General features: G+C 40.9%; 1 protein-coding gene across 1 annotated transcript; it reads right to left on the reverse strand.

Moving 5' to 3' along the window:
* Positions 1-1,340: 1,340 nt before the first annotated feature.
* On the reverse strand, positions 1,341-16,048 carry SERPINB5 (serpin family B member 5). The gene is made up of 7 exons (XM_030971914.1): positions 15,915-16,048; positions 10,591-10,765; positions 7,919-8,056; positions 6,742-6,859; positions 5,335-5,477; positions 3,796-3,963; positions 1,341-2,561 (listed from the first exon to the last, which is right to left on the reverse strand). Exons 2-7 carry the CDS (start codon positions 10,762-10,764, stop codon positions 2,169-2,171), a joined length of 1,134 nt encoding a protein of 377 aa, XP_030827774.1. The 5' UTR covers position 10,765; positions 15,915-16,048; the 3' UTR covers positions 1,341-2,168.
* Between the last annotated feature and the right edge of the window lie 9,665 nt (positions 16,049-25,713).

Here is a 25,713-nt window from a genome sequence, read left to right on the forward strand (position 1 = left end):
ATCTCATCCAGGAAGGAAAAGAGGGTTGGGACAATCTGCCAGAGGTTTTCATCAGTCTAGCAGACCAGCAGAGCTGTAGCAGTAAGTGTGAAATGGCCTGCTGGGCAGCTGGAACCACCTGACAAACAGTCAGTGCCCAAGCACAAAGTGTACAGTCCCTCTTCTCTGTGCATGGACTACCTGTGCAGCTGCTTAGTCACCAACCCCATGCAAAATGTCCTGACCCACCTCCTACAGGAGAACCAGTAGAAGCCACAGTGACAACAGCCCTGGATACACCTAATCCCAGCCTCCAGAGCAGATCAGGCAATGATGGTGTGTATCAATCATTACCAGTCTTTCAGGTATCACTGAAATTGAGCCAGTAAAGATCTTTGCAGCTAAGTCCTTCTCAGACAGGATGTGCTCACATAAATTGTTGTATTTTTCATTTTTCTGACCACTATCCTTGTGTCAAAACATCTGATGCATATCAGCAAAGACCCCCAGAGATCCCCAGGGTCTCACCTCCCATTGTTTTTGATCCAAGTTAATCTCCTCAGTACCCTCAAAGTTATGGGCCTAAGACCCCAGTCTGGCACTAAAATGCCTTAGAAACCATTAAAGGTCCTCTGAGAAGACTACTGAATTATTGTGACTAAAGGCTTCTTATGGGTTGTTAAGTTCAAGAATCAAAACAGAACTCCTGTCTCTAAATTCACAATAAGCAGTGCTCTGATGTTGAAAGTATGCATAATAGGGGTTGCTGCATGTTCTCATTTAGAGATCTCTTTCCAGTTTCTTTCAGGAAACCTGAGGCACCAAGAAGCTTTCTCAAGTAGAATGCTTCCATCTTTTGAGGGTACATAATTGAATTCTGCATGTATCCTTACCACCTAGTAACATAGTCCTGACTGGGAACTATCATCATGTGGCTCAGAAGGGCAATCCAGACATTCACTTAGTTGCTTTTTTTGTTATTTTGGCTTTGTGGCCTAAGTGAATCTGCTTATTTCCATTCCTGTAATTTATTGGAAGTCAGGTGTGAACACTGACACTGTCAATGAGCGCACAGACTGACGCTAGAGGTATTGTACATTTGACACAGGTTTTATAGTGCTTTATTCTGAACAGTATTTAGTCAAACGAGTACTGAACATATGCAGCAGGCAGTCTTTAGATAGAAATGAAATCTGATTACCATAATCTCTTGTGGAATTTGAAGACTAGTAATTACAATGTTAATTTCAGTCAAGTGAAAGTCCTTATTTCTTTCTCATGCCTTAGACATTGAGTAACTGTAAGGAGTTTCCTTAAAGCTGAATCCAGAGCTAGAAATGGCAGATAATCTGTGCATGAGAACTGTGGCACTTCCAGTATTAATCCAAGTGTGTTCTATCCTTAATTTGCATAATGTTTTTTCCTTAGGATATATACAACAAGATTCCTCTTGTCCCAACTTCCATGTCTGAAGGGAGTAAATCAAAGAAGGCCACACAGCAGAGTTCCACCTCCCCAGTCTGGGAGCTTCATGCTGCAGAGTCTTCTGGGGACACATACTGTCCCCATGACTTTTGCCTCTGGTGTCCATAGGCCTTGGTGTGGCTGCTGTTTCACAGATGCAAATCCTGATGCCAGCCTGAACTGTTGTAGCTATGCTGCAGAACTTGTCCACTTCTTCACTGGGTGCTGGCAGGGTCTGGTAAGGCACCCTGGACCACCAGAGTGTGGCCAGGTACAGAGGGAGATCATACCACATGCCCACATTTCCCCTTTTAGGCATTAGGAATCCAGAGAGTGTGAGTCACGAGAGAGAGAGGTTTTACTTGGGAGTAGGAATGCAGCTCTTCCTCCTAGAGCCCTTTCCAGCTCCTGAGCTATCTTAAATCAGGCTGTCACTTCATTTGGGGAAAGTGTCACAGAGGAACAAAATGTTCTTGTTGCTGAAGCTGGGATACTTCTCAATAAAATATGGTGTGTTCTTCACAGTGGAAATTATTCCGCTAAAGGGGAGGAAACCAAAGGAGAGAAACTACTTCTGCTGCATATGTAGAGTACATTGTATTACTCAGCCAATATACGAACCTCTTAGATTTCCGTTCAAAGGTGATAGTCAGGAAGAAAAGCTTTACAGGAGTGTGCACCACCACAAACATAATTGTGCTTTTTTTGTAATGAACACACCCTGCTTAAGGAGAACAGAATCGGCCTGAAAGAATCACGTTGCGAGTTTTGTTGTGTCTAAACAAAAAGATAAATGGATGATCAGCTTTAAATTCATCTTTGTGTTGCAGAATCCGATATCCAGGTACCTCTCGGGAGTCACCACCCTGTTCATTGACTTCCAAGGAGACTTTATGGATGATCTTTGACACAACTACACCTTTTGTCTCACACATCTCAGAAAAATCTGATGCACTTTCGTCGAAGATATTTGTCATTCCCAGGCTTTCCAGAAGTGGCTTCAGGTCATAGTCACCTTCCACATTAAACTTTGGAAGAAATACATTCACTTTGGTGTTGGCCATCATGCTGGGATTTGTCCACTGTAATAATGTCTCAGGCGTCAGTGCCTTTTCCAGCTGAAAACATAAACGAACAAAGGAAATTAGCCAGCAGCCTGAAGAAAGTGAAAGGAGAAAAAAAAGGACCATTCCTGAACTTCTCACTCCTATCAATCCTCCAGAAAATAAAGTCCAAAGGCAAATTTTGTTTTTAAATTCACAACCATAGCATTCAGGCTTAACATACTCCCAGTTATATTGATTCAAGTATGATTTAATCCATAGGACAGGCCTCTGGAGCAACTCTTCTGCGTGTGCATGCTCTGGCAAGCTTTTGATAAGCAATCACCTCAATAGCCATATGAAGGAACCTGAGGAAGACAGTCCCTACCCAGGTTACACCTGGCCAACTGGCAGAGATCCAAAAGGCTTTATTCCTGACTCTAAAGAGTAATGAAATTGCTGGTATTTGGGACACAAAATCCAAACCCAGAGCCTGATCTCAATCAAACATGCAGCTGTTCAAGCAATTTTTTTTTTTTAAATTGGAAAGGGAGGAGGCAGAATGTGGGGCCACAACAAATTGGTATCACAAAAGGCCTCACTTGCATTTTATGATAGGTGTGTTCTGTAATTTACTCCAACATATAAAAGCATCTTACAGCTGCAAAGACAGATTCTTCCTGCCTTTAAAATTTGTGGCCAGTTGCAGCAAATTACAAAGGAGACTTAAGTGATCATCAGTCTTTTAATCCTTAAATAACTTTGCTATTAATTAATATAATTAATTACTTAGTCCTTAATAAACTTTGAATAGGGGTGAAAATATGTCGTAAAATTTTCATAGAGAAATGACATAAGAAATTGTTGATCTTTAAGAAATGCCATATTAATTTTCACATTTATGTGCAATTGGTAATTAAAAATGGCTCCTTTGCAGTCATCTCTGCTCAAAATTAAAACTTGGAGAAGTGTAAGACCTTAGTAAAATAAATCATGGACACATGTCAATTGAAAAAAAATAAGGATACCAGAAATAAGGGCACCTTCTGCGCTTAATACTGTTTACTGTGCATTCCCTATCTCAAGCAAAACTTCATGTACAACCTCCCACTGGACACAGTGAAAACAATAATGCCACAAATATGAGAGGAGGAACAGAGAAGCAGAATGAGATGGTAAATTCACAGGAAAGTTACTTTGTTTTTCCTTATGCATTGCTTCTAAATAACAAAAACCTTCCATAAATATATGGTATCATATGAGCTGTTTCCAAGAGAAGTATCACAGCAATTATATTTTTTTCTCTCACCTTCTCCAAGCCAGTGGTCTCATCTTCAATCTCTTTGGGCAGGAGAATAAGCATGCTTATATGTTTGTTAAGGCATGGGAGCTCAAGGATGGCAACATTTAAATCTTTTACATAGCCCAGGCAAAAAGTAGCTTCCAGATTCATCATCTGCACTGGCTTAGTTTCAGTCTGCAAAACACAGAGGAAACAATCTGTCATTCATTTTAATTCAGAGATAAGATGGTGACAGAGGAAAGTTTGTAAGCTTGCATGGAAATGATACATTGAGTTACCACCAGAGAATTTGTTGGCTTTCACAGGTAATGAAAGCAGCAGCGAGAGTTGACTTTTTACAGTAGGCAGCTTCCCAAAGAAAACTGGAACAGAATTCTACTTAATACAATAGCAACATATGGGGGATGTGCCTTAAAAGAGCAATTTATCTAATATAGGTGGCCCTTCATGCCTTTTCACTGAGTACAACCAACTCTACTGTCTACAGGGTGTTGCAAAGCTAGCAAGTGTCAAGCACTGAGCACAGCTCAAAAGTGAAGGTCAAGCTGTTCATGCCAATAATTGATATTTTGGGTCAGGAGTTGAAACAGAATCAGAAGAAATTTCAGGCTTACATAAATCTCTAAGTCTTTGCCTTTGAATGAAATGAAACAGAACAAAACAAAACACTTTATTTCATAGGGAAGACTTTAAAACTGTTCTGCCCACATGAAAGTGTTCAAAATTCAAATTCAGTAGAAAAATGTTACTTTAGGGGAAAAAATCTTGAGATATTTCACTTAAAAATTTTAGTGTTGATTGTGTGATTTTAAAAACTTTTTTTAGCTGGAACTATTGGCTGATGAGGTAATTTATGAATATTTTCAGTGAACCAGAAAGTCTCACCTTGCTTATGCATCTATATATATGTGTGTCTGTGTATATTTGGAATATTATCTCTTTATCTCACAAATGTTGTGCGGTTTTATAACTTGGCTGTAAGTTTTCTGATTACAATATTCATCACTGGTCACAGACTCCTGAATGCACCAGCCACAGGTGCTGCTCCCACATGGGCCTCATGGCTCAGCAGGACTGACATGCAGGGAGCTGCAGCCCTGAGCCTGACTGGAAAGAGGGAGAATGAAGAGATGACATCTCTGAAGAGGAAAACACAGGGCCAGGCACCTAAGGGATGTAGTCAAAGAGGTGACACAACTGTACACATTTCAGCAACTCAAGAAATGCAATGTGCTTCACCTCTGCTGGTTTTTGGATGCAGCCTCTGGTACCTGCCACCTTCCAATCTCTTGGAAAAAGCTATCCATGAGAATTTGCATGTCCTTGCAGACAATGGCTGCTTCTGACCACTTGTACTCAGCTCATGTTGTCTTAACATACTCCCAGGACAGTCCAGGACCCTTGAAACACTGGGTAAGATTAGATAGAGTCTAACAATGCCACAGTAATGTGTATTTCTCATTTCCTCTTATTGGGATTTCCTTAGCTCAAAGTTTGCATTTTCATGAGAGAAAGAGTACCTTTTTTTTTTTTCCTGGAACATACCTTGTTGACTTTAAAAGGACATTCTTTGATCTCTGCCTCTGGGAACTTCTTCATCCAGTTTGTAACAAAATAAGCTGCATTAACTAGAAGAATCTGAGTCTGGTCACTTACACTGTCCTCATTCAAAACATTCTCCATTTTTCCTGTGAAGAGATTTACAATGGTGGTTAATACAACAGTACATGAGCAGTATATCAGTTGCTTTAAGTGAATATGGTAACATTTCACTGAACTAAATACATTTGTGTCCTGCATCTCACAGATAAATATTTTCTTTCTAATGGAAAATTACAAAAAGGAGCACTTACTTAAAATTGCAGCCTAATTTTTGATGTGGGTTTTGGAATCAAGGCAGATCTTCTGAATGACATGTTTTGTTGGTTTATATTGCATGTAATCAAAACTACATCTCCTGCTTTGGTTCATTACCCTAAAGAAAGCGCTCAGTTTTCAGTGAAATTCAACAGGTTTAAGTGAAAAAACACTTTGTCATTTGGAGAGCAAGACTTGAAAGGAAGTTTCAAATTAGCAGCTACTTCTAGACTGATACACAAGAATAAAATAACTAGGATAACAAAAAAATGCTGCTTTGATTACAGTAATATCCAAAATGCCACAGATTTCAAAAGACTATGTAAATGTCATGACCCACTCTCTCTGTTTTAGACCTATAAATGCCCACTGCCATAAATTACCCTGAATTCAGAGCACTGGGAAGGCAAGTCCTGTCTTGGAGCTGCCCAGGCAGGGCCAGGTGCTTCCCTGTGGGCACATGTGCCAGCCTGGGAAGGAGCAGACTCGTGCGTGGTGTTTCCGTATTCACAGATAAGATGGTGACTGAGGAAAGTTTGTAAGCTTGCATGGAAGAGATACATTGAGTTACCAACAGAGAATTTGTTGGCTTTCCAAATTTGCACCACATGAGGGCAACAGGTGGCAACCAACCCCAGGGCCGCCTCTGCCAGGGCTTCCACAAGGTGGCAAATGAGAGACCCGCACCTGCTTGTGGCACCCTTGCTGGCAAAAGCAGCTGAGATATTAATTAACAGCCTGAAACTCAGAGTCCAACAAGTACTTCCCATTACAATGAAGGTTTTAAAGGAATTAGAGGGTTCCATGTTTTGGTTTTACATGTTGTGATGCTCCACAACCAGGGCCTGTCATTCTCCCAGCCCATCCTGCTGCAGACAAATGTGAGCAGCTTTCCCCAAGGCTAATGCAAGGTCAATCTCACATTTCCACCTTCAGAAGTGCTGCAGCAGTGAAGTCAGTGCTGCTAATCCTCATGAATCCAAATTGTAGCCCTAGTCTTCTTTCACTATGTATTTACTCCTAAAGAGGTGTCACAAGGATAAAGATCTTTCTCCAAAGAGGCAAACAGTATTCCCAAGGTTAAGCCGTACCCACCATCAGTCAGCTCTGAAAGGGATTTGTTGATCTTTTCTCGGGTTTCCTCAGTTTTTTCTTTGAACTCCACTAATTCCAGTTCAGATGGAAAAGGTCTCTTTGTGGAGTTGACAAAGTCCTGAAAGACACAAGAAACCAGTCATTTTTAGTTAAGTGCCATTGGGTAGTTGAGGAGTTCCTTATTGTTTGAGGAAAGGTATTAAATAACTGCAGGAGACAACCAGGACATACACCTGCACCTGGTACATCACTCTCAAAGTTTTCAGACCAGTGGTGCTACATCAGCAGTAAAGTAACTTTGATATTGCAGGAGTGACCATGTCGCCAGAGTTTACAGGATAGAATAACCCTCAGTCCAGGCCTGAGCAAGACGGAGATAGAGGCCACAGTCTGCTCCCATCACGCCTGTCAGTCTGCTCCCATCACGCCTGTCAGTCTGCTCCCATCATGCCTGTCAGTCTGCTCCCATCACGCCTGTCCTCACCAGGAAAGACACTTATTGCTCTGTGTCCTGGCTTGCTGTAGCACAGGCTGAACAGCAGGTGGTCTGATCACAGCATCACTGCAGCATGCTGAGTTTTCTGAAACACATGTCTTAGGATGATGTTGTCCTTGCTTGGCACTCTACTCAGAGACAACTTTGGGGGGCAAAAAACCAACACACACAGCAGTCTTCTCAGTTTTTTGCAGAGTTCATAAGTTAAAAGGCCAAACACCACCCTCTTCGCTTGTGTTGCTTCAATAGTCAGGCTTCTGCCTTCTCAAAGCTTCACTGAAGCTTCTGCAATAATTAGTTGGGTGTGTGCACTGGACATACACTTGCACTACCAATTTTTTTATACTCGTTTTCACTCATACTTGCAATGCAAAGACTTTGATGTGGCGTAGAAGTTATGTTGCATTCAAAACCAAACTTGCTACTAACCCAAAGCATATTAATGAAAGAATTAAAAGTGTTGTAAGAGTTGCACAGCTTGGGGTCAAGCAGCAGACTCATCTATCCTCCTACAAACCTTTATGGCAGCAGACAATATTATGCTGTTTATCATTTGAGTCCAGTCAACCAACAACCAAAAGTACAAGAATGAATTTTAAATAACATTGCAATCTGACACCATAATCCATCCACATGATGGCCAAATAATTCATAACACCAGGGTTTTCCTGCAGTACTTACTGTGGTAGGATTGAGAGACTTGTCTACAAAGAGGCGTTTAACCATTTTCAGTGCAAAGAAAGAGCTGAGTTTGGAAACATCTGAAGTTATTGTTTGAAACCCAAAAGAAACATCTTTGACATCTTGTAAATGGAGCACCTGTTAAAGGAAAATGATAAAACACTAAGCACCTTTTTATTATTATTGTCTAAACATTCCTAACAGCTAAGCAAAAAATGTTAGTTTGTGATCAGAGCTGTTTCTTTTTGTTTTTAAGCTAATGACAGAGCCTCTCACTGTTGTTACTCAAAAATCATTTATGTATTTGACATGCTCACATAATTCTAAAAACCTGATCCTACCAGAACTTTCACCAAATGCATTTCTTTCCTATGAGCAATCCAAGGAAACCAATAGAGCTGTTCATGCTGCTGATGCGACTTAGTCAACTAAAACTCCATAGTATGGAGACAAAATGTTTTTGTCAAACTTACATTCCCACCCAAAATCCTGAAGCTTTTAAGACAGATACGTGAGAGTCCCAAATAATCTCCTTTCTAGAACTGGGCTATACCTTTAAAAATGCTTGACAAATCATCGAGTTTTCTGACTACTGTGACTAATATATGACATCACATGACATTTCAGCAAAAACTGATCAGATAAAGATAACTCTGTTTGGTTTCGTAGACAGAGTATAAGCATGGGCAGGGCTGCTGACCCACACATGGCTACCTCCCAACTCCTGGGAACGACAAGTCCAGTTCTAGGAAATACTGGGATAATGATGCCTTTGTTTGAAAATAACCCTATAAATATTAATTCAGCTTTTAATGCCTACTTATTACAGGCTCTTTGATGGTGGCTGTTTCATTAAAGGAAGCCTGTCCACCCTCCTCACTGCCTCAAATTGCCTTATGAAGCACAGCAGGCACTTGTGACCTTCTTTTCCTTTTGTACATCACTACTGCTCTTTCTCCCAGAACACATCACATCTTCACAGACAAAATTGCTGCTCTGCCTTAGTCACCCTTCCATAACCTCCCCTCTCCTTGCTCAGTGGGAGTAGAAGGAAATAAACTCCCATTACAGCAGCAGCACAGCTGTTGTAGCCAATTCCATCTCCTTAGAAACAACTTTCTCTACTTATTTCCTTTCCCTCCAACAGTTTTATTTCTTTGCATGTTAGGTACAGAAATCTTCTGTGCCTGGGAACTAGGTTGGAGGAGAAAGCTACTGCAGCTTCTCTACCTGGAAGAATTTTTGGCACAAGTTTGTTGACCGATGTTCCATAGTACAGCTGCCAATCTGGCTCCTTTGGTATCTAGTATTTAAAACCCAAGCACAAACTCAGGGGAAGGCAGAAGCTAGAATAGACTTGGAAAATAGGAGATATTACACTTAAAAGCATACCAAGCTCTCCTTAGCATCTGTAGTCAGCACTTTTTAAATACCACTAGAGAAATATGAAACACAAGTGCGCTTGTGTAACAGAGCTCCACTTGAGGAGGTGCAGATTAACTTGTTATTATGGAATGGTTCAAAGCAAATTGCAGACACAAGTGAAAGCAAAATAAGGGCAGGGTAATATTTTTAACTTTCCCACCAGAAAGACGAGGCTTGAATTTTGAAATGGTAACAGAGCTTCAGGGTATCATTTAAATTTAAATTTTACTTTTTTTTTTTTTTAATACTCTTTGGAAAAATGTGCACAGCTTACAGGATCCATCCCTGAAAGTCTTCAAAGCCAGGTTGGGTAGGGTATGGAGCAACCTGGTCAGCGGAAGATGTTCCTGCCTGTGGCAAGGAGATTTAAGGACCCTTCTCACAGAAATGATTCTATGATTCTATGAGTTTCACGTACATATTGCTGTGCAGCTCTGTGAACAGCACAAGACTCCCTGTAATCTGTGGCATAAGAAGGGGCACAGAAGGCTGTGCTCAGGGGTACTTTCAGTGAATGAGAAACTACATGGAGGAATTTCCAAAGGAGGGAAAATACATTCAAATATGTAGAGAGTTTTTCAGAGCCAGGTGATAATCAGCATACAAATGCATACTTAATTTGCATTTCATGCACCTTTAGGTAACTGCAGAAACTGTGGGGACCCTCACTGGGATTAAAAGGATCCAGCTCAATCTCTGCTTACACAGAGGCAGCAGACAAGGCTGGAGGGCTGACTCCCTGCACCACAGGGTGAGATCCATAAACTGATTGAATCATGACTGCCATGCTGGATCATGATGCTGGAAACTCCTTGAACATCATGAGGTGTTTGAAAGGAGAAACATGGACAAAATTGTGCCCCTTCTACTTTATCCATCTCCTCTTTACAGTATTGTGGGAGAAAGGGGAAAATCAGTGACAGGGCTGCTACACATACGTGCTGCTGACAGGAGCGGCAACATAATTTTCAATTCTATAAAGCTTAAGCGTTTTTGAATAATGAAAAAACAGCTATCTAGAAAATGCAGTGATCTGGACAGAGATCCATGCAGTGATCTAAGACAGAGTTTCACCCTTTGTTGTGCAGGGCCGTGGAGTGTGGAACCATTCAAGAAATTTGTATCGATGATTTGAAGTCAGTCTTACAAGGCAACCAGACATCCAGGACAACGTTAACAAGAGTTAGTAAGACCCCTACAGCAGCCATATAATTTTGCAGCCACAGAACAGGTTGCTGACAGCTTACCTGTTTCATCTGCTCTGCAGTGTCACCTTTCGTGGCTTTGTATGCCAGAGCCAGAGACGTTGAGGTGCACAGTGGGGAAAAAATAACGTTGGCTGTTTTGTCCTTCTCACATAGCTTTTTGAACATATCAACTGCAAAGGCAGTGTTTGCTAGTTGCAGAGCATCCATTGTCATCCTGAAATGGAAAAGAGAAAGGAGAGATGACTCAGGCTGTAATTCTAGTTCCTGCTGTGGTGGGGCTGGGTCAGAGCACTGAAAGAGGCTGGCACCAGGATCTGGACTGGGTATCTTGAGATTTTAGGATGAAAGAGGAGAGGAGAGGAGAGGAGAGGAGAGGAGAGGAGAGGAGAGGAGAGGAGAGGAGAGGAGAGGAGAGGAGAGGAGAGGAGAGGAGAGGAGAGGAGAGGAGAGGAGAGGAGAGGAGAGGAGAGGTTCAGTAATAGTCATCATCTTCAAGTGACAGCAGGCAATGCCATGTGTTATGTAGAGCCAGTATTATCAGGAGCACTTGAGAAAATCTGTGTGGGTCAGGGTGACCCACACACACTGAGTCAAACTGGATCGCATATGAATTTAATTTGTTTTTAATTGATACTCTTAAAATGTGCTGACTCAGAAGGTAATTCACCTATGCTCTGGGATCTCCTGGCTCTCAGACTGGTCTTTAATGGTCTCATAACTTCTCCATCTTGCTTCATGGCTAATTGTCCATTAAACCTTTAGCTTTGGTACACATCCCTCCTCTTGGGATTGATTATCCCTGGCCTTGCTAGAAGTCTCCAGAGAGCTGTCTAGTCCTGTACATTGAGATTATTTTAGAAACTTAAACGAGGCCTTCTAAGAAATACTGCTGTGTGCCCAGCATCACTGGCACTGTTTTATCTCAAAGGTTTTCCTAGCCACTCTCAGTAATTGCAGTTGCCACATGACCTGTGCAGTCAGGAAAGGCAAGGCACAGTTGCTGCTGTCCGTGCTCTGGGAAAGCCAGAGACTGTTCCCATCTTCCAGGCTGCTTTCACATACCCAAAGCTGCACTTTTGTATAAGCACATTTGTGTAGATTCAAGCCAAGAAGGGTGAACCCTAGAATTTCAGTCAATAGCACAAGTCTGGCTTTAGACCAGCAATCACACAGAAGATGACCCCTTTGGCATGGTGAATTTGGCAGTACCATGCCCCCAATACCATGTATCCCTAAAAAAGGGAAACTGTTAAAACTGGTGCTAAACGGCTCCATCAAGGCTATTGACAGAGACAGAAAGGAAATGGAAATTTTTGCATGTGTTATGCTGCCCAAATGTAGCTGAACATCTGACACCATTGTACAGAGACACTTTAGAGCAGCTGTGGTACTTGACAGTAGTAATGACTTCCAAACAAATTGTGGTAGTTATAAATTTTGATAACTATTCTTTGTGAGAGTAACAGAATGGGCACATAATTTGCCTGCAACACAGTAGAGAAAGAACTTTGATTTACTCATAAGACCTGTTTGACTACAGAAGGCCTTTTACAAAGTAAATGTCTTTATTTTTATTTTAATTAACTTATACATGTTCTTGGATCTGCTAGGTAGGGCAATTGTTTTACTTGACAACTAGTTTGTTTTAGGCTAAAACATGCAACATAAAAGGTTAGTGAAATGCACTGCATTTAATCAAGTTTAAAAAAAGATATAGTGGCATTAAACCAAGGCTTTTGAAGTCAGAGTTTGAAAAGCACATCTAACCAGCCCTGTACTCTTGCAAAATGTTCTGACTGTTGATATTAGCAACAAACTGTTTGCTAACAAATCCCCTCCCACTAGGAAAAAAAAAAAAAAGAAAAAGAATTTGTCTTGAAGATGGCAAACATTGAACATATTTCACTGGAGAAGCTTATCCCACATGAAAATCCAGAGGAGTATGCTTTGCAACATCCCAAGGTTTTGTCAGACTCAGAATTCAGAATGGATCTGGCTGGACTTGTCTCCCTTCCAGTGCTCTGGCAGTCTCTGGCAGCTGCTTGGTAAAGAGGAATTTTCCATGGGAGATTCCATTTCACAGCATCAGCAGGCATCGAGCTGATGTCACAACGGAGTTCAGGAAACATCTCAGAGATCTTATGGGTGTAAGAGAGGACCAAGTGCCAGCCCAGCATTGCAACCACCTGCCTTGCTTACGCAGACACCATTTCTCAGCCATGAGAGCAGCTAATTACCAGAAAAGTCGAGCTTGCCAGCAACCATGGGCTCAGCACACACCTTAAGGGAGGAGAGCTTTAGGCAGGACACTGGCAAAAGACAGAACAAGTCTGAAGAACTGAAAATGCTGATGAGGGAGTAACTTGGAACAACGGGGCAAAGAAGCAAACATAAAATCATTCCTTTAAATGCCTCCTTGCACTTGCTCATCACAAATGTGCTCTTTTGTGCCTATGTATGTCTTAAATAAATTCCCCTGCATAGGCTACCTACCTTATCTTTGCCATTAGCTCAACCATTCTCACAGGAATAGACAATACACTCCTATACTGTGTCTGATTCTCAATCTCTCTCTCTCTCTGCCCCACCCCACTCCACCCCCCAAAATTGAAGATTTGGGGCAAGTACTAACTTCACAGGTATTTCTAACTGGAAAATTACCCAGGGAACCAAGAATGCGTCATTCAGTAAATATCTACCACCCTCAAAAAGACAAATAATACAAAAAAATCTCATGAGTCATGCAGTACACCTGAAAAACATTTAATTTGGAGTCTAATTTAATTTTAATGGAGTATATTATTTAGTATTAGCTGGCATGATATTATTCTATTCAGGCCTCTGGATATTCCTTACAGGGTAAAAATCAATATGAAATCATACCAAATTAAAGGTATCCCTTGTTCCTTTCTGGCTTAATCTTGACTTTGAGATGTAGATGCACTACCTGTGTTTCACTTCCTTGGGTTGCAAGACATTCAGAGTAAGAAAATAAAATAGGAAATTTTACATAATTGAATTAATTTCTTCTTCCTTATACCAGTCAAAAGCTGTACCATAACTTAAAAACTCTTCTGGCCTCATGAGTAACTCTCATACTATTCATGTTGGATGATTTTTTATAAAGTTTCAATGTTTCATTTCAGCGAGAAAAACAGGAGGTATTTTATGGTGAACCTTTCATGTACCTTTGTTCATCCAGTAACTGCTGATTCTCTCAAAGCTTCTTTGGAGGAGAGTGAAATTGTTTCTGGTAGTGGCAAAGCTCTCCATTCTAATTTCTTCCTGTCAATGCTACCAATGAAACAAGGACCATTCAGGGCATTTTGTTGGGGAAAAAAAGCTTAGTTGCACCCTTGCCCTTGAATTATTGGCTGGACAGCAAAGAATAATCTCTATTCCACCATCTTTTTCAACTGGTCAGTCTGCTTTTTCTCTCCATTTAATAATGACTATTATATTACATTATATTTATTATATTATGCTTAAGAGCTTACAAGATTCACCTTACTGAAAAGAATTTACAGTATTAAATATTAAAAAATCTTAAATCTCTTTAAAGCCTTGAGCACCCCAAGCCTTGCAAGTCCAGTAAAGCCAGTTCATGCAAGGTGAGAAGGGCTGAGGCTTCCGGTGAGAGGAAAGCCCATTAGCTGCCCATTAGCAGTCTCAGAAACCAGACATAGCTCCTGAGCCAGTAATCACAGGGAACTCTCAAACAGGGAGGAGTCAAAAAACTGAAAATGAAATTTTAAAAAGGCCTGCTGCATGGATTCTCATTGGGTGCCTCCTTTCCCAGGAAAGCAGACTATCAGCACTTCCAGAAAGGCCGGCAGCACTGGGGCATCTTCTAAGCACTTGGAGCTTGCGATCCACCCAACTTTACTTAAAACTGCGACTGTCACAGCGTGAAAGAAACATTTTCAGATACAGGAGGGAGCTGAAAGGCTACAGAACCAGTTCAGAAAAACCTGACTTAAACTTGTTTATTGGTATAAGACACCATTTTTGCTTAGTCACGCTGGGATTCAACAACAACAACAAACCCCCCCCCTCCCCCTAAAAAACAAACCAAACCAACAGGGAGGCTTTTTTTACTATCTGATTACTAAGAGAAAATCTAAATATAATTTATACTCAAAAATATAATCACAAGAATAGCAACATCTGTATGCAAATATCTGACAAGTCAAGTTAGTCGCATGGCAGGAATAATCCAATAAAGCAGAACCAAGTATTTATTTTATTCTTCTTTTGGTTAAGCAGTCTCTCCAGGAGAAGACACCTGTGGCAGATAAAGCAGAGACAACGCTGGCTATCCAATCCTGGGTGATATATTTGGTTTATATCTCAGGAGCTGTGAGTGCCAGTGCTGTAGTCTCTCCAGTCCAAACAAAATTCCAAGAGGATTAATTACATAAAACAACTCACATGCAAATTTCACAAGTGAGGCATTAATATTGAAACTAGATCAAGAGTTTAACATCACCCTACTTAAGCTCTTACTCAGCATATACTATACAAAGGAAATAAAATATTTATCTGAGCCTTTCCTTCTTCTACAGAAATGACAACTCTCCACCTGACAAATTACCTGGATAGAAACCAAGGACAAAAATTTTGTCTGAACAGACATCGAGGAGTGCAAGACATCAGACTGATGTGGGACCAGAGCATCTCATATGGTTGAGGAAAAAGCACTGTCAGCAAGAGTGGGGAAAGTCACTCCAGGAAAGAAAGGGAAACAAGCCACTGCAACATGCTTTGTTGTACTTCAATAGCCAATGAACTGTTCAAACTAAATGGTCACACTGAAAATAAATGTGTAATTACTAGGCCTAAGCTCCTGTCCTTCACTTTAAACAAGTGTGGATTACTCACTTGGTTAATAAGTCAGAGCAAACACAGCAGAGCATACACACCTCTTCAGAAAACGAGAGGAATATTCCTTTCTAGCAGGGGCTTACAAACCAACCTAAACCCTACTTTGGCATATGGAAGATTTTCATGGCATCATACACAACCTGCTTTTTCTAATATGGGAATAGCCATTAGCAATAAACCACTGTATTTTAACAATTCCTAATGCCCTTGCTGTCTTACCTGCCAGATCTTATTCACTGCTTCCAATGAATCTTTCCAAAAAGAAAGAAACCTAGCATAGCAATTGCAGGAGTTTTGAAATGAAACCAAAACAGAGTTGTTTGGGAAGGCAAAAAAGCTTCTTTGATTCCACATGTACATTTTTGGCACAAATTTTCTTATCCCACTCCCTCCATGCAATTATGTTTCACAGCCAAGATTTGTTAACTATTAGCTCAGCATAAATTAAAGTATCAGAGAAAGAAAAAAACTGTACTTACTTTGCAAGGCTATAATCCTGGTAAACGAATCAATGAAGTGAGCACAGCACGAAGAACCAGCTGCCCGTGCAGAAACCTTGCTGAGCAGAAGACTCTGTTACTTGCCTACTCATTGACACCACTCCCACTTTCCCAGCCTCAATTTGTGCACACACACACTCCCTCTCACTCTCGCTTTTTTTTTCCCCTCCCTTAATCATTCTTCGTGGCAACTCCTACATTGGAGGAGCAAAATGATTCACACCAGAGTTGTCTTTGCCTGCCCAGCCACTGAAGACAACAACAAGCTCTGGCAGGAAAGAGCGGCCCTGTGTGTTGCCTTCAGCAAGCACAGCACAAAAGGCAGCAGACAAGAACGAACGAAGGAGCGAATGCAGGAGTTGATGAGCAACTTAAAGATCTTCTCAGCAAAACCAGCATTCCAAGAAACTCCAACAGGGATTACCGCTATTTGCAGAAAAATTGTAATCGTGAAAAAGAGATCCAGAAGAAAAGCAAAACACGTAGAAGTGTGTGGCTGGGCACTTTGCATCTTAACTCTGCCCACGAGGCATATGTGTGTGTTTGGCTGCCTAAAAAGCCCAAGGTCAAACTGAAGTTAATGCTCAAAGGAAAACATCTTGTTGCTGCAAAGCAAAGCTCCCTCCCCTAAGCAGCCAAGTCCTCTGCAGGGGAATAGCCTTCTCTGCTGCCAGCTGTCCCCAGAGGTGGTAGGGGAACAGAAAATCCCACCCCTTCACTTCCAGAATGGGCACCACTGGGTTCATGTAAATACAGCCCGTGTTATTACCGATGAACATGAGAGGGTGGGAAAAGGAGGGGACAGGGAGACGTGCCGGTGCAGCCCACCAGGTCTATTTTCTACCATTTGAAAGACATATGCTGCCCTTACCAAGCCCTGACCCTGCTGCACACACTTCCCTGGCTGGGCAGCCAAGCTGTCCACAGCGGACAACAGCAGCAAGTACCCTGGGAGGCCATGGCTGCCCCTCAGTCCCCATGAGGAAATGGCCCCACACCACAGGCACAGCTCGACTCCACGCCTCAGTAACCCCAGGTGGCCCTGCATATTTTTAGACTACAAAAAGCACAAGGAAGATAATTGCATCTGCTTTCAAGTTTGAAGTGCTGGTGTGCCCAGCTGCCCAAATGAGAGGGGTAGGACACCAAAGGATGCATTTTCACCAGCATGGCACTCCCTTGGTGACAGTGGGAACTGGGGAGATGGTATCTCCTTCTGGAACTACATGTTTCTGTGTTGCTTTGAGCATAAATCAGGCCACACCACACCATCCTGATTGGGTCCTACCCATGTTTCCTTCCAAGAAGCTCCTCAGCTCTTATTACCCAAATGATTTTTTTTTTCTGTGATGCAGATGGAGTTCACCTTCCATCACTGGCAGACAGAAAATTTAAAATTCATATCCTTTTCCATAACTGAATTCATAACAAAGACAGGGTGTGGATATGTTTAGGCAATTAAAATAAGATACAGGCCAGCTGGCTAAACTGTGCCATCTGGGACATCATTGTTATGTATCTAATTAAGCTTTCTGTAAGGGAAATGTGTATGAAAATACACAATAATTTTGGCTGCCAGACTCTTCTCAGATGTCTGCAGGTAATCTAAAGCCAAGTGTTGCCATCTCTGCAGAAGCAAACCTTTTTTCAGACCCAGGTCTAACAAGTATAGTCACTGTGAAGTGGCTCAGGATCTTCTGGATAAGCTATAGGGAGGTGGACAACAGGCAGACTGCCTTCATAGAGACAGCACAACTCACCAGATCCATGTCCTTCTTACTGATAGGCAGGAAATACAGATATAAGTATGTGCCTCAAAGGGCTGGACAGTGGAAAAGGGAAAGGGCTCTGCATCGCCAAGATGGAGGCGTATAAACATCACTTACACTTCACTGGGAAACTGCTGTGCAATGGCTGATATCTGACACCATGTAGCAGTACAGAATCCTTCAGTCTGACCTAGTTAGGCTGAGAAATTAATTCTGATCATGGTGCCATGAAACTTGTAATTACTGCTGCAATTGTTATGCTTCAAGTGAAGAAGTACACTAGCTCTTGTAACTGAGTCACTCACAGGCCAGTTTTGCTTCCCCTAAGAATGAACAGTTTGGGCTCACTTGCTCTTGAAAGCAGTGTTAAAATTACAATAGTGACTTCCTGCTAGCTACTTATTCAGATTTATGAGAATTGCTGGTATATAACTAGGTGTTACTTACAGACCAACAAGGAAGATGTGTGAAAGCAGAAGATGCTAACTTGAAGAATACGAAGATGCTGAATCTTCTTACTCTTGAAGTTTGCACAGTACAAGTGAAGCAGTTGCCACTGTGTCCATGAACACTCTTCCTCACTCTGAAAAACAACTACTTGTATCAGCATCCCCATGTCCTTCATTTACCTTTCACTAAATTATTTTTGTTCAGTTTAATCTCAAAGTATCTTCTACTCACACCTATTATGACCTATTTTTCTATGACCACAATAAAAAAAAATAGAACTAATAACAGGATTTTTCCTTATGAAAAAATAAAAATTATGTTTGAGTCCCCTGTGAATTGGACATCTCCTATCAAAAAATAGGTAAAAAGAATAACGTAGAAACAAAGGGGATGTGACACTTTGAATCTTAGTGTGAAGCCTTTAACACAGCCAAGTTACAGTCTACTGGCAAAGTAATAAATGAGCTACTGTCCTCACTCTTCCAGGTCTCAAGGAAAAATCCAAAGATGTTGCTGGATGCTAGGATCCAGCAGTTACATTTGTGTGCCTGCATCTCTGAACTGGCACGCCAGACACACTCCATTGCAGAAGGGATGCAACCCACCAGGTGACTCTGCTGTTACTCAGTCTGCTCTCAGTCCTCACTCCTCTGGCTCTCCCTGCCACTCCCTCCTAGGAACACTGTTCCTACATGCTGCTGGAAAGGAAAAAACACCAGCTGCCTTCTCCCCACTCTTGCTGCAGGGAGGGAATACTCTTGCTGCTCAATACAGCATGAAGAATATTTCAATTATTTCAGAGGCTCAAAGCATCCACTGTAGTCCTTATTTTCCTTCCCCCAATCACTAATTCTTAGTGCATGTCTGATTGCAATTAATGCCCACATATTTAGAAGATCACTTGGGGAATCATCTACAAGTGGGACTGAATAATGAATAATGAATAAAACTGGTGCACTCCTTCTACGCTTTCAGTCATGAAAGATCTTCTAATCGAGTTACAGCATTCACAATAAGCTTTGGATCTTGCAAGGAAACCAGTGGTAGGAGGTTATTTGTACACTTTTGTTTTGATTTAGTGACCTACATCTTTAATACAATTAGAAATATTCAAAGTGTAAGAACGACTGCAGTGTCTGTAAACAAGTATACACAGCAGAGCTTTTCACAGAGCATGGGTCTACATTACTATTTAATAACATGAATAAGCCATAGCCAAAGTATTTTTCAGTCCATAAGAAATGTGAGTAAAAGATCACATCGACCACAAGTTAATTTGAAATTAAAATAACACTCCAATAACAAAGCACTCTATGCTTCCATTGAGAGAGACATAAACTGAACAGCAACAAACAGCCTATTTTTTTTCCCTCCCAAGGCATCTTCACCAATACGTGTAAAGGATGGTGTCACATAGCAACACACTGAACCAACACATATGGTAGCAGAATAGTTTTCTTCAGACGTCTCTGCTGATGTAGAAGTATTACTCACCAGTGGTTACTTCAAATAACAGACAGGAAATTAATTTCTCATACTTCAGTGCTTTTACTTTTGTGTTGGGTTTTTTAGTTTGTTGTTTGTTGGGGTTTTTTTTGGTGAGGCTCTTCTGAACTCTTCTGAACAGGTTTCATTGGAAAAAATGTTTTAATGGGAGAAAAAATGAAATAGGCAACCAAACAGCTGACAGATTTCAGTGAGAACAAGGCCTTTAATTTGCTCAGTAGGAAATTAATGATTCTGCATACTGAGATAAGGTTGTTGAAGATTTGACTACTTTCCCTAAAGGTGTTGCTCCAAACACTTAGCACCAGGCATAATGCTTAGTGTAAATCAACTTAATAAAGACACAGATTTGACTGACTACTTGGAATAGCCTCGCAATATAACTAGGAATTTGAAACACAAGGGGAAATTAATATATGTAAACCAGGCTAAAAACTCTGACACATTACTCTGGAACTGTACAAAGATCAACTTCCAGAGAGACAATGCTTTGGATTAAAAACTTTCATCAAAACACCTGTGATCTATTCCTTACATGAAAAAATCCCAACTTTGAATCCATCCCTGTGTGCACTGCTGGTTCAGGGTGCCATCTCATGGGGACAAACATAATAGTCTTCTTCCTTTGTCACCAGTGCCCATTGTTACTGCATCAGCTTCCTTCACCAGGCTGAATCTATGATTCAAAATCACCTGCCCTATTTTTGTCCCAGAAAAAATGCAAACACACTCACATTTGTTATGCTTTCTCAGTATTTTTTTCAATTTAGTGATATTTTCACGTGTTTGAAGTGTTTAGTTGAAATCACTTAACCACAAGTGTGCTGCTATTAGGAATGATTTCCTTACATATCCACAATTTTTTGTGCTTGATTACAGATTTGTGGAAGACCTCACTAGTGAATTATTGGCAGCATAATAATCCATTAGTAAATTCAAAATGGAGCATATGAGCAATTTTAGAATTATCTGCCTTCAAATAGCAAAATAAAACTTGCATGTGGATAAGATTGTTCTTGTCAATGTGGAAACTCTAAAGAAGGAGGAGATCACACTGACATAAGATAAATTACCTGAAGTATCTTTCCCAAAAGAAATAAAGGACCAAGCAGCTCCCTCCCTCACACACCAAACCAGTTTTAACTCAAGGTTCAGCAGATTCTGGAAGGAATTACATGACCTTCATTGCTCACCATAGCAGACCTGGACTCTGACACACAGCTTCTCTTCCAGCTCTGTGTTTTTTGTACTCCTCCCCTTAGGTGCCTCCTTATCAGGAAGGGGAAATGAGGGAATTTCCCCCCCACTTTTTTTATTATCCATTGTCATCTGTAGATGAGTCACTTTCTTCTGTAATCCAAGTAGTTAACTCTGGGTGATTAATCTTGGCGAAGGCACATATTTTCCCAGGCTTGCTTAGTGCAGGTTCACAGACTGAATTTATGCACATTAAAGGAAAATAAAAGCTTAGAATAAATATTTGCTGAATATTTCACTGGAAATGTGCGTGACTTCACAGGCTGAATTCGCTTCTCTTGTGTGTTTTCAGGGTAGGATGAAGGTCTTTGTTTATCCCTGCATGCAGCTAAGACAAGAGGTGAACATGTTAATTCTTGCTTCTCCAGGTGAAAGGCAACCAAAACACCGTGTGGATTCTTATGCACAATTTGGAAAAACACACCCTGCATGTTGTCTGTGCGATCAGTAAATTACATAAGTTATAACTGCAAACCTATCTTGGCTCCCGGTTTTAAAATTTACAAATAATAGTCCAAGACTCCAGCTAATGCAAAATGCAAACCTATGAAAGTGAGGCAGCTATTCCCACAGTCAGTTGATTCAGCTTCTATGACCACTGACCCAGGATTGCAAGACTTGTGCCACAAAACATGCAGAAAATAATAGTTTATTAGCCCATGATAGGGAAAGTATAAAAATGCTGTAAATTGTGAGACTCAGTTATATATTTCACAAAAGAAAGTTCTAGGACTTGGTAATAGAATTCTTCCTTCTTACTTTCCCACTTATATTTATCCAGGCAATAGGCAGTCCACTGAAAACTAGTTTTCCTCAGTCCTTCTGAGATCTAATGGTCCCATTAAGCTCTATGGAAAAACTTCAGAGGATACTGCATGTATATTACAAGCTAATAAACTTACTAGCACAATAACATTAACATTTATATAACAGGAGTAGGGCATTAAATTTAATAACACAAAAATGTAATGAGGAAAGATGTTATTACTTGTGGTCATGCAAATACTTCCCTATTTGTCTGAGGCCAACATTCAAAGTCCACTGCAAATGTGGCTACTGACTTCAGTGGGTTTTGGGTAAAAAAAGGGCAACAGACTTCCTAGAGACAATTGTATTGAAAGGTGTGGAAGCACTACAGACAGGTTATGGTAGAATAATAGCCTGGTTCCAAGAGCTTCCTGCTTAAAACGAAAATTATTCTGCTAAGAGTGGCGTGGATCAAGAGAAAGTTAAATGACCTCTCTATCCAGTTTTTTGCTCCTTTCCATACCTAATTAAAAGGCTTAGGGATTAATAAACAGGGATCCAGTAGGGAAATTCTAGCCCACTAATCTAGTGCAGACTACACTGCAGTAGCTCACAGCTAGTCTAGTCCCAGACCAGCTCTCTCTCCCTTTATCACCTTAATCATTCAGGCCACAAGCCATTCGGTTATGTTGGAAACACTGCTCTCTACAGTCACACATGCAAAAGCCACTTTGAAAAGCCATTCAGGGCGAAAATTAAGTCTGGAAGCATCAGAGGCAGCCCATCAGTCTTAAAACTTACTCATGCAGATGAATCTCTGTTTTGCAACAGCCAGGTTCAGTTATTCTGCTGTATATTGGAATGGCAAAAGTTATTCCCCTGTCATCTGTTTAGAGGAGTCTGGTAATACTTTAAAAAGGACCTACTGGAGCAGAACTGCTTTTATGCTTCTCCCTGCCTAATACAATTCAGATTTCTGGTACTCTGGCAACAGTAAACACTACAGACTTTCTATTGCATAGGAGATTCAGGGAAAGAAAATCTAGGTCAACTCACAGATTTGTGTCTTTTTTAAGACAGTGAGACACATGCTGTGACAACCAGCTGGCTCGAACCCTTTCATAACACAGGTTGTAGAACTTGATTTTCCAATTTTATGAGACCCATGATTTCTCTTTGGGATACAGCATATATTTTTGAAAAATCTGGCAGTGATGAAAACAGACCCCCAGCTGACGAGAGCATCTAGAATATCCTTAGGAGTTGTTCCAATGATTCTACAGGTCATCAAAATTTTAAATGAAGGCAGTATGAAGCAATCTATAGTGCACAGTCCAAACCTGAACATTACTAAACTCAAAGAAACATTGGCTGGGGAGCACTTTTTAAGTTTTTAACAATAAAATCTCTGAGGTGAATAGGGCTATATAAGGCTGTTAAGTCCTGTGACTATGAAAATGTTTCAAAAAGAAATGCTGCTGCACCAAACTCAACAATGCATAGCACAAAATCCCTGAACTCATATATGTGTAAAAGAGCTGGCAGTTTCCAGCTGGCAAAATTGTGTATTTTAAATGAAAATGAGTAAACCGATACAGCCCTGAGGCCACATCTGCTCAACTGTACAAAAAGCCATCATTGAAGAGATTTTATTTCATTCAATCTCAACAAGTTATCAAGATCTAACAAATGGAATGCTATGCAGAAAAGACCTAGGTGAAATGTTTGCCCTTGGTCTCTGTATAGAATGTCCATGAGAGTCCCTGTCTGCTGAGGTCAAGATGAGAAAAACCTCAGAAATCTCCAGACTTATGCTCGTAGAGGGCAAATATTGCCCTTGGAGATAAGACATGAAAAGTTAAGAAAAATACTGTTTCAGATTTCATTTTTATTCATGACAATTTCTGCTGGTACTCACGTAACCGTAGGGAAAAAAGTCCTGAAATTCACTATGCTAAATGTTGTTCAAAAAACATAGTAGTAGCAGTGAACAATACATTTCACAACTTAAGAAAATAAGCAACATTTTTATTTCTACATTCTGTCAAAAGATCAAATGAATAGCTTCAAAATGTGCCCTGAGTTATACCTGCAATCATTGTCATAGGCTATTTTCATGTTGTGCTGGATTAATCTCAATATGAACTACAGGAATATACATCCTAAGTCATTCCATTGCCTGGACTAAACTAACTTAGTCCAGAAAACAACACATTTTGTATATATGCACACCTGATTTGAAATCAGTGTACCTTCAAGCATTTACATATTTTGAATTTCCAAGTTTAAAAACTAAACCAGAAGTAGAGTGAAAATTAACATAACTAAGAAATATGAAGTGTTTAGCTCAAAAGGGACAAATTTAAGTTTTCTTTTCCAGGTAGGCACAACCACACCCATTACTGTACTATGGCAGGAAATATTGTCACCATCCACCTCAGACTGGGTAGAGTTGGAGGACCACGAACTCCTCAAAACCCAGTCTTACCCCAAAGCTCATTCTTGTCTCTAATGTCATAAATGTAACATGGCTTTATTTTGTTGTCAGTCCTTCTGGTCCTGAATACAGCTTTAATTCTTTCCCTCCTAGGCTCCATAGCTGCACAACACCTTCTCTGCACCCAGAGCACAGAGTGCTTCAGGAGTAAGAGCTCTCCTCTACAAGGCTGCTGTGGTTTCAGTGCTATTGAAAGGGGTTATGTATGGCAGCCATCCACCTGGGAATACCACAGCAGCAGGACTCCCACAGGCCAGGCTCTATGTAACAGGCAGAAAGGCTCCCAAAGACAGCTGGTGGTTTGAAGTGCTCCAGCTTTTCAGCCCAGCATGGTTCAAAGAAGGGACCCAGCTGCACCACAAGTGCATTGCAGGTCCTGTCCCAAGTGCATGAGCTCACCATGTGTACACCAAACTGGATCGAAGTGCCGCAATGGAATTTGGACAACCTGAATTTTACTTGCTAGTGTTGCTACTGACAGCCTTTGTTACCTAGGTCAGATTGATCTGACCAGAGTCAGCATCATTTCATCAGCTAGAGAAATACAGGAAAACGAGGCTCTATTTTCCTGCCTTCTCTGCCTTGTCTGTCTGCACTGTAAAGGTCTCTAAGACAGTGACTTCCCTTACCTGCATGGCTCTCACATCATTTAGGTGATGCCAGTCTCACTCTGGTGGTAACATTAGTCATCTCCAGCCAGCCCTCAGCTGCCACAGCAGAGGAGAATCATAGACATGACACCTGGTTGTGCTGCAGGCATGACCTGTTTTATTGATGTATCCATCTGCTCTTGGCCCAAGGTGTCCAGGCAACAAGCAGTGTGGGTCTGTTCCCTCCAAACCAAGGCAGGGCAGCAGGAAGCATTCTCCACAACAGCTTACTCAGCCTTAGGAAACACAGATCATCAGTGCCTGTGCCACATAATGCCATAGCAATGTGAGCAATAACGCCCCAGGCAGTTATGGGATGGACTTAGCTGAGGCCAGCAGGTACCCATATTAACACCTTTAATATGTTTTATTTTCATTACACTTGGTTGTACACAATCATTCTTAGAAGATGATAACACAGGAACTTCAGCACTGAGAAGTATTAGATAATGTGACTCCACTTGTCCCTCAAATGGAAGTAATGCCCCTAACATGACACTTCATTAGTTTCTCAAGAAATAATCTTGAGGTCATTACTCAGCATTCACTGAGCCTTTCCTCAGGCAAAACTAGCTGCAAAGTCAAATTATAGCAGGAATATTGTATGAGTAAGACTTAAGTAAGGAGTGCAAGATTTAGCCTGTTATCTGTAAATGACAGAGGTGCCTTTTCTGATTTACTTTCTTTAATCACATTTGCAGAAAACAGTCATTTTTTCTGGAGTTTCTTCTGGAAGCCAGTTCAGTGTGACTGGAGAGGCATGCTTACACTCTTGTGAGGTACGTATTGTTTTAGACCTCGGTCTAAAACCTAAATATAACATTAAAGAACTAAAAATCATAGGTACAGATGACACAGAATTACTAGCAACAGGAACGTATCTGAGATTACTCCGTTACACT

Source organism: Camarhynchus parvulus, chromosome 2 (assembly GCF_901933205.1).
Source record: "Camarhynchus parvulus chromosome 2, STF_HiC, whole genome shotgun sequence".
NCBI lineage: Eukaryota > Metazoa > Chordata > Aves > Passeriformes > Thraupidae > Camarhynchus > Camarhynchus parvulus.

Excerpts from the sequence above, each read along its gene's own strand:
- SERPINB5 (XM_030971914.1), bottom strand. The coding sequence starts at position 10,764 with ATGACAATGGATGCTCTGCAACTAGCAAACACTGCCTTTGCAGTTGAT. Across the intron at positions 5,478-6,741 it reads CCTTTCAGAGCTGACTGATG|GAAAAATGGAGAATGTTTTG; the intron begins GTGGGTACGGCT and ends ATCTCTTCACAG. Across the intron at positions 3,964-5,334 it reads GTCCTTTTAAAGTCAACAAG|ACTGAAACTAAGCCAGTGCA; the intron begins GTATGTTCCAGG and ends TGTGTTTTGCAG.